Genomic DNA, 19,804 nt, shown 5'->3' with positions numbered 1-19,804 from the left:
CTCACACACACACTCTCTGTCTACCTGCCTCTCTCTCTCCCCCCCCGCCCACACGCGCGCACACACACACACACAAATCTATTGTGTGAATTTGCATTTGCAGATACATTCTATTTTGTTCAAAGAGCACACATTTTCTCCACAGTCAATGTGGCCTTTTATAAATTCCTACTTTTGAAATAAAACCAGTCTGACTCCAAACCAAAACACAAACAGCTTCTAAACAAGTCTCACATCAAACATGCATTGTCTGATCTAAAATGTCGCCTCTTCTTTACCCTGATAAAACCTTTAGTTCTCTCAGGGCAATGACTTGAAAGAAATTCAGGGATTTACAGATACATTTAAATGATTAAAATCTTCTAACTGATTAAAAATTTAACAGCACCTTAGGTTTGTTTAATATATCCTTACTAGTGGTGTGGCCCTTTGACCTTTTACTTATAAATTCTGTGTCTGATACCACCTCACTAACACCTAAGAAGGAGCGAGGCTCTGAAAGCTTGTGTTTTCACATTAACCTGTTGGACTATAACCTGGTGTCGTATTATAAACAAGCTGCACTACCACAATTTACTCAGGTACTTTTGCTAACACATTGCAAATCCATAAACTCTATCATCCACAAAGAGAATAACAACAGGTGCACATAAAACACCACATACAAACTCTTTAAATTGCACATCATCCTGACTCAAAAAACGTTGCCGTTCCTTCATTAGAAATCCTTTTCCAACAGTACTGTGAATGCACAAACACCACATGACTAGCAGCAGTTCACCATCACCTTCTCAAGGTCAATTACAGAAAAGTGCCAGCCTTGCCAGTGAAACCTATTTCCACAGATTAGTTTTGTAAATGTCTCCCAAAAATAGAAGCAGTTAAAGTTTAATACTAGTTTTGAAAATTTTCAAACAGACCCAATTTTAACAAATTCTCACATCTCATTCAAAAACTCGAAATTAAGAATTTTTTTTTAAACAGAACTGTCCCAACTGAACATATCAAGCCACGAAGATGGTTTTGAAAGGCTTCAATATATCTGAAAGAAAACAAAGAACTGTGAATGCTGAATCTGAAATAAAAAGAGAAATTTCTGGGTAAACCCATCAGGTCTGGCAGCATCTGTGAAGAGAAAGCAGAGTTAATGTTTAGGGTCCAATCACCTTACTTCATTCTGAGTTTTTCCAGCAATTAATCTATTTGTTTCAATGTATCTGACTTTGACTTTGCCTCACGTTACAAATATACTGGGCTTGTCTACACATTTGTGCTTTTACCATGTTTTGTTGTGTAGGCTAATTAAAAATATGTGTTTATTCAAGATGAATATAATCCAATGAACCTAATGTTATTTAACGTGTAATAGTGCTATGATAGGTTTCAATTAAGTCATGTAGGTACTGTTGAATATTTGACAGAGTCAGCAGAAACCCACTTTCAGTTGAGATATCTTTCATCACTTTGAAACAACTGTTGTGCCAAACAGCATGTGTTCCTGGCACAACATATTTCCCCTGCCTCATAATGGCAATGCTTTCAGCACTCAACGATGAATTTTCCAAAAATAAAATTTAAAAATGAAAATAAAGAACTTAAGCTTGATTATGCATTTTCTGTACATACATTAAAACTTTTCACTTAACAGTGAACTGTACTGTTGTCTTTTGTATCCAACCAAACAATAATTCAAACCTGTGGAATCTCTTCCATTAGACTCCCAGTGGTCATGAAAACAATCATTTGTGTTTAATTGGTTACAGTCATGGAACATTATAAAGTGCCAGACTTCAAATTCTTAAACTGCCACGATTACTCTCCATTTTGTTCTGTCCTATGTACTAATGATTATAATGACTGTTTAGGCCTATTTTCAGTTGTAAAAAGGGAATTCATGCTGATTAAGCACAAGGCACTGTGTGTTTTCACCCTGTTCTAGTATAAAGCACTGAGCATTCATTAGAAATTCAACAGGAGATTGTTACATTGGAAAGCATGGCCTCAGCAAACATTATACAGTAAATATGACATTAAAACTTTTCTAATACTCACTGGACTAATTAAGACAGTGGTTTGATGATGTGTATTTTTTTCTGTGTAATAATTTTGCATTATAATCTTAATGAATGTTCATACATGTTTTATTTTGGTTTCTCATTATAACAGCTGAGAAGAATTTTGAATTGCTCTTCTCAGCAAGAATCTCAAAAACAAATGTTCTGATTACAAAATAATCTGAAATGTATATGTTCCAATTCTGGGTGCAGTCATATTCTGCAACTGCAAATAAATTAGCTATTAGAAATATATTAATAATGCAATCACTGTGATTCAAAATAACCTAGTGCACATTTCCAGTCAAATTCATTGAATCACTCCAAATTTTCTGAAGAAGGGTTACTGGACCCCAAGTATTAAGTCTGCTTTCTCTCCACAGATGCCGCCAGACCTGCTGAGTTTTTCCATAACTTTGGTTTTTGTTTCTGATTTCCAGCATCATAGTTTTTTGGATTTTTTTGACGAGAATTTCCTGTGGTGCAAAGAACCACAGCAATATTTAACAGTTTCTAAACAGCATTCATCACTTCAGCAAGAAGGCATCAATTGTAAGTTGAATCTCAGTTATTTCTTTTCCATAAATTATTTCAGCCGTAATTTCAGGGTTTAAATTCAGCCCATATTTCTACAACAAAGAAAATAAATATTCTGATAACATGATTCCTGAAAGGAATGAGTTGGAGTAGACTCAAACTTTGTTCCTATTGTGCATGTGAAAAGAAACATCCACAATGTGGCCCTCTGATCTGTGTGCCATGAAAAAAAATTATCTTCAACAATGTGCCTTCACTCAGTTTCTGAGAAGCATTTGAAAAACCATCCAAAGAAATTTACGTAATGTTGTCAATAACTGTGGCAAACTATTTCATTTGCTAGCACAGACATCCATGAAATCAAGAAGATCTCTCACTATAGAAACAGAATATATTAACAAAATAATGCATTCCATGATGGCAGTCAGTTTTGTAGGATGGAGTTTTGCATCATGGTGATCAAATTTGTGTTTAGCACCATCAGGCTTGGCTCAGGAACTCCACTCTGATATGACGGTCTCTACTCCATTTACTTCAAAGGAAGACAGTCAAATGAGAAGGTGCACAATTCAGTGATCTGTTTTCTCTCGTCACTTTTCTTGGCCAATTGACCTTTTGTTTCTACTCACTTCCTCCAATGTTCTGCCCAACAAACAGCTTTTAGATGTCATGACTGTCAGTGACTATGTCCTAGTAGTCAATGTCACTTATCTTCACAGCTCAGTTGCAGGTGTCCTTGTGTTAGAGGTATGGAGGCTTAAAAGCTCAGAAGCAAAAACAGAAGAATATGTCAAAGAGTGTCACTGCTCGTGGTCAGTTCACCATACAGAAAAATAATCTTGGGTATAAAGTCATCATCCATCCAATTAATCACTGTGGCAAGACAGCACAGATGTCCTGCACTCAGAGATAGTAGGAACTGCAGATGCTGGAGAATCTGATATAACAAGGTGTAGAGCTGGATGAACACAGCAGGCCAAGCAGCATCAGAGGAGCAGGAAAGCTGACGTTTCGGGCCTAGGCCCTTCTTCAGAAATGGGGGAGGGGAAGGGGATTCTGAAATAAATAGGGAGAGAGGGGGAGGCGGATAGAAGATGGATAAAGGAGAAGATAGATGGAGAGGAGACAGACAGGTCAAAGAGGCGGGGGTGGAGGCAGTAAAGGTGAGTGTGGGTGGGGAGTTAGGGAGGGGATAGGTCAGTCCAGGGAGGACGGATAGGTCAACGGGGCGGGATGAGGCTAGTAGGTAGGAGATGGGGGTGGGGCTTGAGGGGGAGGAGGGAATAGATGGGAGGAAGGACAGGTTAGGGAGGTGGGGACAAGCTGGGCTGCTTTTGGAATGCGGTTGGGAGAGGGGAGATTTTGAAGCTTGTGAAGTCCACAATGATACCATTGGGCTGCAGGGTTCCCAAGCGAAATATGGCATCGTTGTGGCACTGCAGGAGGCCCAGGATGAACATGATGTCTAAGGAGTGGGAGGGGGAGTTGAAATGGTTCGTGACTGGGAGGTGCAGTTGTTTGTGCGAACCGAGCATAGGTGTTCTGCAAAGCGGTCCCCAAGCCTCCGCTTGGTTTCCCCGATGTAGAGGAGGCCACATCTAGACCAGCGGATACAGTACACCACATTAGCAGATGTGCAGGTGAACATCTGCTTGATGTGGAAGGTCTTCTTGGGGCCTGGGATGGGGGTGAGGGGAGAGGTGTAGGGGCAGGTGTAGCACTTCCTGCGGTTGCAGGGAAAAGTGCCAGGTCTGGTGGGGCTGGAGGGGAGTGTGGAGCAGACAAGGGAGTCATGGAGAGAGTGGTCCCTTCGGAAAGCAGATAAGGGTGGGGAGGGAAAAATGTCTTTGGTGGTGGGGTCGGATTGCAGATGGCGAAAGTGTCGGAGGATGATGCGTTGGATCCAGAGGTTGGTGGAGTGGTACGTAAGGACAAGGGGTTTCTGTTTTGAAAGTTATTGTGGGGAGGGGATGTGAGGGATGAGTTGCGCGAAACGCAGGAGACATGGTCGAGGGCGTTCTCAACCACTAAGGCGGGGGGGGATGTTGCGGTCCTTGAAAAACGAGGACATCTGAGATATTCGGGAGTGGAATGCCTCATCCTGGGAGCAGATGTGGCGGAGGTGAAGGAATTGGGAATAGGGGATGGCATTTTTGCAGGAAGGTGGGTGGGAGGAGGTGTGTTCTAGGTAGCTGTGGGAGTCGGTAGGCTTGAAACGGATATCGGCTTCCAGGTGGTTGCCGGAGATGGAAACAGAGAGGTCCAGGAAGGAGAGAGAGGTATCAGAGATGGTCCAGGTGAACTTAAGGTTGGGGTGGAAGGTGTTGGTGAAGTGGATGAACGTTTGAGCTCCTCGGATTGCAAATTTGAATTGGCATACTCAGGACCTCAAAGTTGGTGACCTTTTCCTACCAAGACATGGCAAGAATACGTCTGAGACAACAAACATAAAAACTGTTCAGCCTTTTATCCTGCTTTCTATAAAATCTTGTCCAGGTTTTACAACTATGGAGTAGTGCGCTGAAGTCACAGATTTGGTAGACTCAGTTTGATATTTTCAGTCAGGTTGCTGTTGTTGCACTCACTTACTCAGTTTAAACATAACAACTGCACCATTTGCAATTGTATGTTGATTTCAGCATCAATGACATGTTGCTGATGACCGTAGAGCTGACAACCATTTCAGTTTAACATTGTCAATGCTGACTGACGTCAGTATAACAAGATTCTGGACTAAAATATTTGTCCTCCTAATGCCAATGGTCAAACAAAATTCTTTCCAGATATAAAACAGTCTGTCCATATCCCACAAAAAGTTATTCCTTTGTATGCAAGGTTAGAGAATAAATCAACAGTGTAAAGCAACTCTCTGAGAAGGATTTGATATACCTCTGTCCTGGATCTCAGGTGAGCAAGGTTGAAGATGCTTCTGTCAACTTTCACATTGAAAATAAGCATTCTCTGTAGATGATCTTAAATCATGACAGTAGCAAAGAGAAGAACATGCCAATGAGAGATGGCGCCAGAGCACAACCATGTTTGATGACATTGGAACCCTTTGTGATCCATAATTCATCCTCCGGCAGAGATAGCAAAGTCCACAAGCTGCTGCAGTAGTGTCAGTTTCCTGTTCTTGAGGAATCAAGAGGAATGGCAATATAGGAACGTAAGAGCAAAAGTAGGCCATTCAGCCCCATGAGTCTGTTCTGCCTTTCCAGACCATCACTGATCATTTATCTCAATGCCATATTCTATGCTATTGGTGACAGGGCTCTCCCTTCGCTACAACTCAAGGTATTGTTCCACCCATCTCTTCAACTGTTTATTGCAATCTACAATGACCTCTGTGTCTTGCTTTCAAAGGAGCCATCTTTGTTGAACATTTTCTTTTGAATTGCTTTATACGCCTTCCTGATGGTGTTCCTGTGTTGAAGCAATCTGGATATTCTGCCTAAATTGTAACTAGCAGCCATTGCCACACCACCCACTAGTCTGTTGGACTTTGCCATGTGTCACTCTCAGTGCCAGTAATTTACTTCCTATCTTCCCAACGCTTGCCTTCAAAATACAACTAACCTGATCCTTTCTCAACAACAGTGTTAACCCACCACCCACTTCAGGGCCACCACGATGCAGCTAGGGGAAAACACAGCCTATTGTGCTTACAAAAATGCAAACTCAGTTTAACATTTTCCTATAACCAGCATTTTGACTTAGAAGACTGGAAAAAAAGCAAAACTTAATAAGTACTTTCTTTTAAAATACAATTGCAAAAATAGCATTTTAAAAAGTCATGATATATACAGGGAAAAAAGTTGATCATCCTTGACCTAATGAAAATATCCATGTCAAGAGGATTAGCAATGACCAGTTAAAATCTTCAAGATGTTTGGCACACCACTTTGTAGAAGGGCATTCTTCTTATCCCACACAATAACGTCACATGCAAATGACATAATGCACATTATAGAAGACTACACCAATTATGCATTTTAAACAAATGGGAAGATGGCCAAGAACTTTTTCCTCAAAGGCCATGTTCTCTCATGGCATAAACTGTTCCAAATCTGGTTTGCTGGATCCAGCACTTGAAGGAAAGTTCTGTGGTGGTCAAAGAATTCATCTTTAATATTAGTCAAAAATATCCCTTTTTTAAGGATTGATATTTTTAATTTTTTTTTAAAAAGCTAGCCATACTTTTTTTAAAGCAACTCAATTTTCTTCCTCAAGCATGCTTGCATTAGTCAACATAATCAGAAAACAAACCCTTTTTGAAATATTTGTCATGATGGAAATACAATAACTTCTCCACCTTGAGAGTAAAATAGAAATTGTGCGGTGAGCAAACTATTTAACAGTGTCCAGTTTTCGACACAAAATTCTTGGTTATACTGTGTATAGTGGGAAAACTTGTCTTAACAAAAATGTGCTTGTTTTAAGAAATGAGCACTGTACTTTAAATGTTTATGCTGCTTTCAAGTTTCATAATATATTTTATTAGCTACAGATAAGGTGCAGACCTCACCTTATCATGCACAACGATTGCCACAACAGGATTTGAGGAAAGCATCCAAGCAACATGTGCCCAGTGGAAACAGGTAACACATAGCTTCTTTTGTATGCCAAGAAGAACCAGATATGCCAGCGCACCTTCCTGGATGTCCTGGCAAGAGTCATCATTCAAAAAATGAAATCTAATCCTGTCCCCCAAACACACCACAGCTCTTCCCGCTGTCACCCCGAAGGTAAAGTAGATCAGCATGACAAGAGCAATTAATTAAATATAAACCTTCACCCTAAGCTAAGAGTGATGAGCTAATCCTGTCAAGCTGCAAAAACATGCAGGCAGAATTTCATTATTTACTTACCCCCAACCAAAGCTCAAGTAATCCTAAAGGGCCCATAACTAAGAAAATGGATTCAGCATTTAAAAGTATACTGCGTGGGTAAATGTATGATGTATGCCAGAAATGTTAACTTACTAAACCATTCTTCTGAAATACTAATGTAACCTCCTATAAGTGTGATAATCTCAACCATGACTTTACAAATATTTGTATATAATATTGTGGACCAAAAGATACATTAAATAATATATTGCAGATAATTAAGAGCAGAATCCTTGATGGAATGACCGGATCACTTTTGAATCATCTCAGGTTGTCTCACCAATTAAGGACAGCAGGTGGGACAGTGTGTCAGTTCTATCAAAGGAAAGATGTATTTTAATTAAGAAGGGGTCAGAGCCTGGATTCCAAGGGTTCATCAGCACTTGGACCTTTGAAGCTGCAGTAAACAAAGGAATGGAGAGGCATCTTAGGAAAACCATTCTAATGCTCCCTCACAATTACCTGGATATCATCATAGAATCATACAATCCCTACAGTGTGGAAACAGGCCATTCAGCCCAACAAGTCCACATCGCCCCTCCAAAGAGCAGCCCACCCAGATCCATTCCCCTACACCTGATTTCCCTATGTCTAACCCACCTAAACTAAACATCCCTGGGCACTATAGGCAATTTAGCATGGCCAATCCACCTACCCTGTACATCTTTGGACTGTGGGAGGAAACTGGAGCACCCGGAGCAAACCCACGCAGCCATGGGGAGAATGTGCAAACTCCACACAGACAGTCACCCAAGGCTGGAATCAAACCCGGGTCCCTGGCGCTGTGAGGCAGCAGTGAGCCACCGTGCCACCCTGCTGAGGGATCGGAGTGGGCTGTACAGAGGATCCACAGCTGACAGAAGGCAACCTTTCTGACCAAGTAGGAAGTCAGCAGAACAGGAATACCATTCCTCCAAGAGATATGAGGATCCAAGGAGGGCAGGAAAAGTGATTGGCATTAAAAAAAAATGTTTAAATGGCAAAACCTGCACTCTGGGTGAAAGTTAATGACTCTTTCAAATAGCAAGGTGGCATTTGATCAGGAGACAGGTGGCGGGGTGGGGGATCTTGGCTGGGAGATAGCCTTCCCACCTAGACACTAATGCAGACCTTTAATTAGGAAATGAATATACACTTACCCTATTCTGCCACCACTAGTACTCAACCAGTGGTAGGCAGAGGATCTGCCATGCAGGGAGATCAAAAAACAAACCAGAGTGCGATCTTTTCTCATTCAAAGGTGCGCATTGTGCCTATAATGAGGAATCAGGCATCAGGAAGGGGTGGTAAGGGTTTACCAAAAGTCACCTTGACCTACTTCATTCGGTAATTTCGTTCGTTTGAATGCCACCCCACACAGCTGGGATACCAGCTTCCATAGGCAGAGACCTTGTCAACGCATGCTCATATGCTCCAAGAGGCTAAAGGTGTTAGTAGTGACGAGAAGCTCTCAATAAGAGGCCTTGTCTCTTTCCAGCTGGATTGCAATGCCAATCCCACTTGTGACGTAGTGGAGCACAGTGGTTGAGTAAAAGGCTACTTATGTTGCTACTGCTGTTTCTGGACCACTTAGTGGTGAAGAGCTGTCCATTTTTGACCATCAGAGGTGGAAGGCGGAGCTGTAAAGGCTGCTCCCATTATGTGTTCAAAGGAAGTTCAAATGAAATTAAATGAAGTATTAGATTGATGAAATGCCTTACAATAAATTGGTAATCACCTGTCAAACAGTGAAAGCACTTTCAGAAGAAGTGCTTCAAACTGCAAACTCACCATAGCTATCGCCATGGCTAGAATTCTTCAATGTAACTGATCAAAGTTTTCAGTTTCACTGAAGAAGTTTTTCCTGCTGTGCACTCATCTCGTTGACCCTGTGATTACTGACATATCAGGAAGATGATCCCTTACTGAAACCTAAAGAAATGAGAATTAAACTAGTTCTTAATTGGCTTTTAATTAACTTGATAAACTTAACCAATAGTGCCAAGGGAGTTCCTTGCTTGCCTTCAACTTCGATACTCAAAGCTGGAGGATGTCAGATTGTGTCAGTATCCCAACCCAATATCATTTTTTTCATATCCAAAAGTGCTCTTACATAAAACCATATGGGTTTTTTCCCATCATCAAATCATCCAAAGTATTTTTTTCATCTATCAACCACCATCAATAAGTCATCCCAATGTTAATTCTAGGAAGTTTAACTCCCTGTGTGCAAACAAACCCTTTGCTAATTCCCCAAGTGTTTGGATCTGGACATAGTTAAATACAAATGAATAACATTTGTGGAGAAATGTTATTTTGGATGAAAAGCACAGAAAGTGCTGGAGAAACTTATTCATAGAGAACAGAGTTAACATTGAATCCAGTATGATTCTTCTTGAGAAGAAGATACCTGAAAAAGAGTGAGATTGATTCAAATTTTAACTCAGTTTCTCCAGCATTTGATATTTATTTCACATTTTCTGCATGCACAGTATTTTGCTTTAGTGTTATTTTTGCATTACAGTTACTCTTTGATCTGGCGTTTTGTGCATACTATGCATTAGAAATCACTGCGTAGTTTGGTTTATCTATCCTTTTTTTTTTAAGAATCTACAGCACCCCATTTTATTAGATCTGACTTAATACATAGCAGTACTGGTTTTCACATGTACGTTGATGACACCCAAGTTCTACGTCACCACCACTTCACTCAACTCCTCCACTGTTGCTAAATTATCACGTTGCTTATCCATCATGCAGTACTGGATAAGAAATGTCTTTTATTAAATATTGCAAATACTGAAGCATTATTTTCGGTCTCCATTCCGATCTCTGCTCCCTAGCTACCAACTTAAAAGTCTAGGGTTAAGCCAGTTTATTTACAACTTTTGTGTCACATTCAATTCCAAAATGAGCATCTGACTCAGTCATGCCACTACAAAGGCCATCTATTCTGTCTGTAACATTCCTCAACTTTTCCCATCTCAGCTCATCTGCCTTCCTTATCTCCAGACAAACCATTAAAATGCAATTCCTTGCTGGACTCCATCAAATTGATCTGTTTCCCGTGTTTTAACTCATATCCTGTTCCCGTCATCTGTGCTCTCTGATCTATATTAGCACCCAGTAAAGCAATGGCTTGACTTTAAAATTCTCATCCCGGTTTTCAAATACTTCCATGGTACTGTCCTTCCCTATCTGTGTTATCTCCTCCAACCCCATACACCTCTGAAATATTTGTCCTCCTCCCATTGTGGCCCTTTGTGCCTCCAAATTTTCAAAGCTGTCTGCTATTTGTGATACCCTTTCTCCACCACTCTGTGTTTCTACATTATTTTCCTCCTTTAAAACATGCACTAGAACCTACCTCTTTGGACAAGCTTTTGGTCATCTGATCTGATATCTTGCACTATGATTGGGAGTCAGATGTTGATTTGTAATGCTCCTCTGAATGCTTTATTAAAATGCATTACACATGGACACAAAATCATTCTGGCCACATGAAAGATACAATTATTGTAGTTTTCAAATGTATCCTGACAAAACCCAAATCTATCTCATAACCACCGTCAACAAGAAATTGTATTGTAATTAAGTTTTTACTTCATAATTAGATCCCAAAGGAATATCATTTAAATTAATTGCAAGTCTTACAGTGACATTGACTCCAAGGCTGTCAACGTATTTTACCTGTCATGGTTATCTCTCATAGATACAATTTAAAAGCAGACAGTGTACAAATTGCTGTCAGAATAGTGAATCATGATGAGTCAAATTCAGTTAACTTTGGTTGCAAGGAATTGTCAGCCATTCCCACTGGCAGAAAAGGAAATCCAATAAAAGGATGTCCATGATAAACCAAAGTTTTAGATTGGGGAATTCCAGATTAGCTGAACTGTGCACACTTGTTATGTGATCATACTAACCAAAGAAGAGTTAGGCCACACTAGATCACATAATCCTGGTTAAGCCTGCAGTGGTGGCTGCAGATCAGTCTTGCACACACTTTGAACAAGTGTGCACCATGAGCCATCTTTAAACAAATGAAATCAGACTGTTTTACTTTCTTTTACTGGATAATGTTTAAAAATTGAAACATGTAATGGTGGAAAGTGAGCAAGGACAGTGTAAATGCTACAGCCTGCACTACCGCGGATGGGACAAAAAATCTGCCAATTTTTGTGACAGGAAAGCTAAATAAGGCACATTGTTTTGCTAATTTCAATATGAGGTAGATAAAAATGCCTGAAAGACCTGCAGTATTTTTGAGACAAGGATCAAGAAAAAGTGGGCAAAAATGTATCAATGAAAAACATAAGATTACCACCCTGATCACATTGAAGAGTCTGATGAATGCTAGCCTCTTCAGCCTCACCTGTTCCACCAGTTGAAGCCACAAAGGCCATAGAGATATTCCAGATTTTGTACTGCAGCCCAAAAACACAGCAAACAGATTTGATTGCATTGATGACATGATGGGCACGTCCAAAGACATCATGCTAAGCAGAAAACAATTATGACGTTTATCTAGAGCTAACTCGACACTTTTTCAATTTTTTAACTTACAAGGTCAAGTTATTCCAAGGTGTGAACAAATTGAAAACTAAAGATATTTTTCGAATATTTAATTTCATTGTGTTTTCATTTGTTGTTCTTTTTTGACATAAAGCACATGTGTAAGCAAAAAAGGTAACACAGGGACTTCCTCAGTTATGTCAAAACACTGCATAGCATGAAACTATGGGTTGACCTCCTCCAAATCAGCTCATTAGTAGTTTTTCTGGTAGCAGCAGCTAAAGTCAAAGACAAAACCAATGACCTGGTATAACACTTAGTAGCTTCATGTATGGCACTTGTGGCAGTTACAACATTTAAAAGGCATCTGGATAGGTAAATGAATAGGAAGGATTTAGAGGCAAATGGGCCAAATGTTGGCAGATGGTACTAGATTAATGTAGAATATCTGGTTGACATGAATGAGTTGGACCAAAGGGTCTGTTTCTATGCTGTACCTCTATCTGACTCTATGGCTCTATAACCTGCCTTGCAAGGATGGTTCTCTTCAGACAGTAGCAAAGGTGAACATCTGAATGCACCTTGCTTGTTTCCTGCATGTCCTTTATTTTTCCCAAGTGGAAGGGTACTGATGATAACATTTTGGCTGACCCGAGTGGTCCAAAATTTTGCAAAGCTCTATATTGGTCATTTGGCCTTTGTCAGGGCGTGGAATGAGATTCAGTGGGGTAGATATCATCTTTATTCTCAGGCCAGTGATCTGGAAGAAAGTGGATTAATCGCCCTTTGTTGAAATTTCACAATATTGAGGACCAGTTTCAGTCCTTCCATGTAGCTTGCATAAACATGATGTTTTGAACTGTCCTTTCTATGCACTTAACAGGTAGCCTGTGCTGGAGGGTCAACAAAAATCAACACACCTGCAAATTAGAGTAAAATTCTGACTTCAACATCAAACAGCCAGTGATAGCAGCAAGATACTTTTATTACAACACTTCCCTCTCTCCACAGGGGAGTGTCATAACTGCTTCCACTATTCATTATGTCAAATACACTAGAGAAGTGTCACTGGTACCATTTGTTCTATTGGATCAAATAGTATATTTCAAAAAAAAAATGGTATGTGACAGAATATTAGAAGCGCTTGATTCTCTGCAGCACATTCCAGCTATCCTGGGGTAGAACAAGCCATCCACCATACACTTAACATAAGTGGTCGATTTCCTACAGACATTCCGAAAAAAAGGTCATGACATACCAGCAACCCATTTACACTATCCTTATTTGAGATCCATAGCAATAGATTTAATTGGACGAGATTCTGTGAACCATCCAGAATGATATTAATCCAAAAGTTTTAGAAAACATAAGGTTCATTTCCGAGTGGGGTGGAGTCCCTGCTGGCCTCACTCCAGCACAAACTATGCTGCATAAATGATGGCCATTAGAGGGTAGTAATAGCCTTTAACCATGTCTTCTCCAGTCTCAACCCTAACCCACAATTTAATGATTGTTGGTTGTTGAGACTTTAATTTTGAAATGCAACTATTGCCATGAACTTCGTAAATATAGCAAAAAGATAAGATAGGTTCACTAAAACAGTGAAAAGGGCTTGATCACTTCAGAAATCAGTATAATTCCAGAAACTCTCCAGCAAATAATATTAACTTTCAAAACTCAATACTGCCATAGAGCTGTCTTTCCAAAATGTCAAGCTGCCCTTACAGCTTGAAAGTATGACCAGAGGAGGAGATTATTATTTCAGCTATCAGCAAATAAAGCTGAATTTATTAACAATTTTCAGAAAATACTTGACAGCTTTCAAACAAAGACAATGTCTGTCTGAAAATGGTGTAGGATTTTTTTGCTCACCTTGTTAAAATATCCCTTTTCCATGAGCTGAAATCAACTTCAACTATTCTTATGCTGACAAATCCGAAAATTGTAGGTTTATAGTAGCTTAAGATCGAGACAAACTAATTTTGCAGATCATTACATTTTGCAAGAAAACCCAAACAAATCTCAGCAGATACTAATAAATGCACTTCAATCTAGTTGGCATTCTTCTTGTACTTCTCCATTCATTCCAAAGCAGTCACTGTAACATCAGTTTCATAATGGAAAAAGAACGCATAAGTTACAGCTGTAAATGGAAGTGAAAACTATCTGCAAAAGTTTTATCAGCAGCACAGAATATGCTTTGAATGTATTCTTAAACTGAAATTAGTCTGGCCTATTTCATAAACTTCAATTTAGACTAAGCAGTTCCTTAATCTACATGATTTTAATAAGCCAGAAGTTAACTGAACTCAGCTTGTGAAGCAAGTTTTCACAAAAGCTCAAAAGAAAAAGTTTGCACTTACAGGATGACAGTCTGCGGTGCTACCTTAGGGATATGATCCAGCATCAAGTGCATACAACGAACAGTGGTTTTGAAGCAAAGGCACCGGCTTGGGCAGCAGAAAATTGCAGGGAAGAGAAGAAAGAAAATAGTTAAAAAAAGGAAACATTTTTGTCCCATCCTGAGCGAGATCAGAGTAGAGGCTGTGCCTCGAGCTGCAGAATCTGAAATGAAACAGTGAGTGAAGTCTGGGCAAGTTTAAGGCAGTCTAAGCGTCCAATCAGACCACCACCAGGATCAAATTTCAGCACAGAACAGGGGAAAAAAAACTCCAGCAGCTTTATCCACAAAAATACTGCCAGAACTGTGGTACTGTAATTCTAATGATGTAAAGATACAAAATTACCAGTACTGTTTTTACATAAGAGCCTGAGGCATTTCGGGGAGGGACAAGAAAGGCTTCGCTTCAAAGATGGACCTATAAACCAATGTCCTTTATACATCTCAGAAATGAAGTAAAGCACAAAATCTTCCACTTTACAGGCAAGGCTAAGCATTGCTATTAAGCTGTAGATCAGAAATATTAACTTCTACTTAATCTCTTTTGCCTTTTCCCTCAAAAACTATGAAAACATTTTGGAAACTAAAACTGGACAAGGAAGGTTTTTATTTACAATTTAAAACACTAATCATGGAAAAAATTAAATAATAATAACCATTTATGCTAAATAATTTCTAAAGATCAACGCCAGCATGTTGATTCTGTAAAAAAAAACAAAGAACTGTGGATGCCGGAAACATGAAACAAAAAACAAACATTTCTGGAGAAACTCAGCAGATCTAACAGCATCTGTGGAGAGAAAGCGGAGTTAACATTTCAGGCTCATTGACCCTTCTTCAGAACCAATTGTAGCTAGGAAAAATTGGCATATATGCTGAAGAGGGGGAATGGGGAGGAGTGCGTCAGTGAGGGGTGGGGTGGTAGAAGGAGTCTGCGTTAGGTGGAGAAGGAGCCCAGAGAGAAAGAACAGCAACATCTCAGGTCTGCTGCAGTGCTCCAGCGAGGGTCAGTGCAAGCTGGAAGAACAACATCTCATTTTCCACTTGCGGACCCTGCAGCCTTCAGGAATCGATACGGAGTTCAATAATTTTAGAACCTGAACTCCTTCTTCCATGTCATGTACCCACCCCCATACTGCAGGCCCTGCTAATGGCATAGACAGCAAACCCACTTTCACCTACTAATGGTCCCTATTATCAGCTTTTCTTTCTCCCTGGCTCACCATTATCCATCCCTTTGCCTAACTGCTATTCTCTCTTTGTCTAGACTCTACCTCCAGCTATTGCATACTTCTCCTTTCTCCCTACAATTTATCAGCATATATACCACCTTTTCCTCGCTATTATCAGTTTATTAGAGATAAAATTGAATTTTCTTGATCTGCGTAACTCAGTAATCCCTGGGTGCTTTATTAATCCATTAAGCAATTGAACATGATTAATATTATTATTTTTGCACTTAAACTATATAGGAATGTACACATTTTACATTATCTTTAAGGAAACACTTTTTTTTTGCTTCCAATTGTATATCTTTTGTAATTTCAAATATTCGTAGGGATCAACCACAGATGTTGGTTATTGAGTCATAGAGATGTACAGCATGGAAACAGACGCTTCGGTCCAACTCGTCCATGCTGACTAGATGTCCTAAACAAATCTAGCCCCATTTGCCAGCATTTGACCTATATTCTTCTAAACCCTTCTTATTCAAATATCCATCCAGATACCTTTTAAATGTTGTAATTTTACCAGCCTCCTCTACTGCTTCTGGCAGCTCATTCCAAACATGTACAACCCTCTGTGTGAAAAAGTTGCCCCTTATGTCGCTTTTAAATCTTTCCACTCTCACCTTAAACCTACGCTCTCTAGTTTTGAAGTTCCCCTACCCCGAGAAAAGACCTTGCCTATTTACCCTACCCATTCCCCTCATGATTTATAAACCTCTATAAGGTCACCCTTCAGCTTCCAATGCTCCAGGGAAAATAGCCCCAGCCTATTCAGCCTCTCCCTCTAGCTCTAGCTCAAACCCTCCAACCCTGGCAACATCCTTGTAAATTTTTCTTGAACCCTTTCAATTTCACAACAACCTTCCTATAGCAGGGAGACCAGAATTGCATGCAGTATTCCAAAAGTGGCCTAAGCAATGTCCTGTACAGCCGCAACATTACCGCCTAACTCCTATACTCAATGTACTGACTGTCCCAACATTTTTTATTACCAAATAATAAAAGTGATCGGGTCCACAGCTATAATTGAGGGCTAAGTAAAAACCATTAAATTGCATAAAGATGAGTCTTAAGTTAGATGATAGGTTATAGTATAAAGAACAGAGAAAGACTAAAAGTTTAATCAGAAGGAAGAAATTAGAGTTTGAGAGGAAGCTAACTAGGAATGCAAAAAGAGACAGCAAGGTTTCTGCAATTATTTAAAAAGGAAAAGAGAAAGTAAAGCGAGCGTTGGCCCTACAGAGACTGAGAATGGAAATTAATAGTAGATGAACTGAAAAAATATTTTGCGTCTGTTTTACCAATAGAGGGTACAAAAAATTGTCCAGAAATAGCTATAATTCAGGAGGTGGAAGGAAGAGGTGAACTTGGCCAAATTATAGTCATGATGGAAGTGGTACTAAGCAGAGTGGTGGAATTACAGATTGACAAGTGTCTGGATCCAGGCGGAACTCTCCTAGAGCCTTAAAAGAGCTGGCTAATGAGCAAGTAGATGCATTGGTGTTAATTATCCAAAATTCCCTAGATTCAGGAAAGATTCCATCAGCTGAGAAGTAGCTAATACAAACCATCAATTCAAGGGAGAGAGGCAGCAAACAAGAAGCTATAAGTCACTTAGTTTGATGTCCGCTGTGGAGAAGGAATTAAAGAGGTTATAGCTGGGCATGTAGAAAATTCAGGATAATCAAGAAGAGTCAGCATAGCTTTATCAATGGGAAATCACATTTAACCAATCCATTGGACGTGCTGTAGATAAAGAAGAACTATAGGCATCTGAACTGTGATTTCCAGAAGGCTTCTGATAAGGTTATTACAAAAAATAAAAGCTCATATTATAGGATGTAAGAAGTTAGCACAAATATAAGATTGGCTGACAGTAAATTGAGTATACCTAAATGTGCCTGATTGACAGTGTGTAATGAGTAGAACCCTGCAAGACCTTCTGCTGCAACTCAACATTTTACAATGTTCATCGACAATGTAAGAGGGGAATGAAGGAAGGGTAGCTAAATTCACAGACAACACCAAGACAGGTAGGAAACAATGTTGTTAAGAGGATATAAGGAAGTTGCAGATGGATACACAGCGAGTGAGTGGGCAAGTCTGGCAGATAGAGTTAATGTGGGAAAACATGAAATTGTTCACTTTGACAGGAAGAAGCATAAAAAGCAGAGTGAAATACTTAAATGAAGAGCAACTGTGAAATTTGAAGCTGCAGAGGGATTTAGATGTTCTGGTGCATGAGTCACAAAAAGTTAGTATGCAGGTGCAACATTTAATCAAGAAGGTTAGTGGGATTCAGTCCTTTATTAATGAGAGGAATTGAACATCTTTGTAAGGACAGTATGCTTCAGTTATACAGATCATTGATGAGACCATATTTTGAATACTGTGTGCAGTTTTGCCTCTTTATGTACAGAGGAATCTCTGGAGACTGTAGGTCTAGGAGTTGAGATGGTTATTAGCGATCAATAATAAAGTTGTAAAGGAAATGCACATTTTTTATGTATTAAGATCAATAATCGACTCCTGCAGTTTGTTTTAAAAAGAACATTCTACATTGTGCAATCTAGACAGTGAGATTGCTAAATATGTATTTAGTTGTACTGAACAAAAATTATGCAGTTGTGTTCGCCCCAATGGAGTTTCTTTTCTAAAGGGTATTTGTACAATGTTATCAAAGTTTTTTGTTTGGGCTTAATGTCTGAGTGCAAAGTTTAGACTCTTGTTTTTGGTTTTCTTGTTTTCTTGACTGTGTCCAAACAGAAGCGCATAGATCAACTTCTCCTTTATTTTCATGACTAAAGTTAAAAGAGATATATGAAAAAGGTTTTCAGCTCATAGACACATATTCTGTTCTGGAATCAGACAGAGAGAAGAATTGTAAAAATTATCCATACAGGGGACTTACGTTTTAATTTTACTTTGATAATGGTTGTGATTTCCTTGTCAATGCATTATTTATATACAGTATTATTTATATACAGTAATGCAAATAAATCACCAGTATGTAAAAATTAGTGTCAAAAACTCATGATGAATTATAAGGAGTTAATATAGAATTGCACAGGTACGTTTCATTATTTATCATTTGACATTTGTTTTAGACATATGATCATAAGACCATAACACCATAAGACATAGGAGCAGAAATTAGGCCATTCAACCCACTGAGTCTGCTCTGCCATTCAATCATGGCTGATAAGTTCCTCAACCCCATTCTCCTGCTTTCTCCCCATAACCCTTGATCCCCTTGATAATCAAGAGCCTATCTATCTCAGTCTTAAATGTGCTCAATGACCTGGCCTCCACAGCCTTATGTGGCAGTGAATTTCATAGATTTAACACTCTCTGGTTGAAGAAGTTTCTCCTTATCTCTGTTCTGAAAGGTCTTCCCTTTACTCTAAGGGTATGCCCTCGGGTCCTAGACTCTCCTACCAATGGAAGCATCTTCCGAACATCCATTTTGTCCAGGCCGTTCAATATTCTGAAAGTTTCAGTTAGATTCCCCCTCATCCTTCTACACTCCAATCATTCAATCATATGGTTTCCATTTTAAAAAAAACACTCTGACCTCAAGAGTTCATTGCAATATCAAATCAAATCATATCATAAAATCACATTTTAAAATTTGGGGGATGGGGGGATTGGTTGACATCATTTCTTATCAGAGAATTATACTAGTTATGCTCAAATTCCTTTTGGTTTATAATGATGTCTTCATTCATAGCCGGAGAGAAGTTTGTTGTAATAATAATGAAACTCTACTAGATGCTTAGAAAAATAATTGCAAAATGTAGTTAAACCTATTAAAGGTAATTTTGATGCTCTTTAAAATATCAGTTATATAACACTATGCACAGCTATTTGTCACAACTTTGTTGCAGAATTTGTTCTGAGTTAAAAACATCACAGGTTTTGGAGTAGATTTGTAGCTCGGGTTGTGGGTGTTGAGGTTGGTTGGCTCGCTGAGCTGGTTTGTTGTTCCACAGGCATTTCGTTACCATGCTTGGTAACATCCTCAGTGCAGCCTCTGATGAAGCATCGGTGTGTTTTCCCACCTGGCTTTTAAACTCTGGGGTCCGTTGCGATGGATTGCCTCACTTCCGGGTTTCCTCCGTAGTGGAATGTATATGGGGTCGAGTTCAATGTGTTTATTAATAGCCTGCTTCGTGGAGTGCCATGCTTCCAGGAATTCTC

At 39.4% G+C, this 19,804-nt stretch overlaps 1 protein-coding gene across 1 annotated transcript in view; it reads right to left on the bottom strand.

Moving 5' to 3' along the window:
- Window positions 1-16,054, bottom strand: part of LOC109919505 (peroxidasin homolog) — a 509,465-nt gene extending 493,411 nt beyond the window's left edge. Inside the window, exon 1 of the mRNA XM_048596123.1 lies at window positions 14,338-16,054. Coding sequence (XP_048452080.1) covers window positions 14,338-14,495 — 158 coding nt within the window. The 5' untranslated portion in view covers window positions 14,496-16,054. The remainder of the gene's footprint in view (window positions 1-14,337) is intronic.
- Window positions 16,055-19,804: the final 3,750 nt, after the last annotated feature.

Source organism: Rhincodon typus, chromosome 4, assembly GCF_021869965.1.
Source record: "Rhincodon typus isolate 14 chromosome 4, sRhiTyp1.1, whole genome shotgun sequence".
Lineage (NCBI taxonomy): Eukaryota > Metazoa > Chordata > Chondrichthyes > Orectolobiformes > Rhincodontidae > Rhincodon > Rhincodon typus.
Note: the sequence above shows the minus strand (reverse complement) of the source record. Positions and strands in the feature narration are given on the sequence as shown.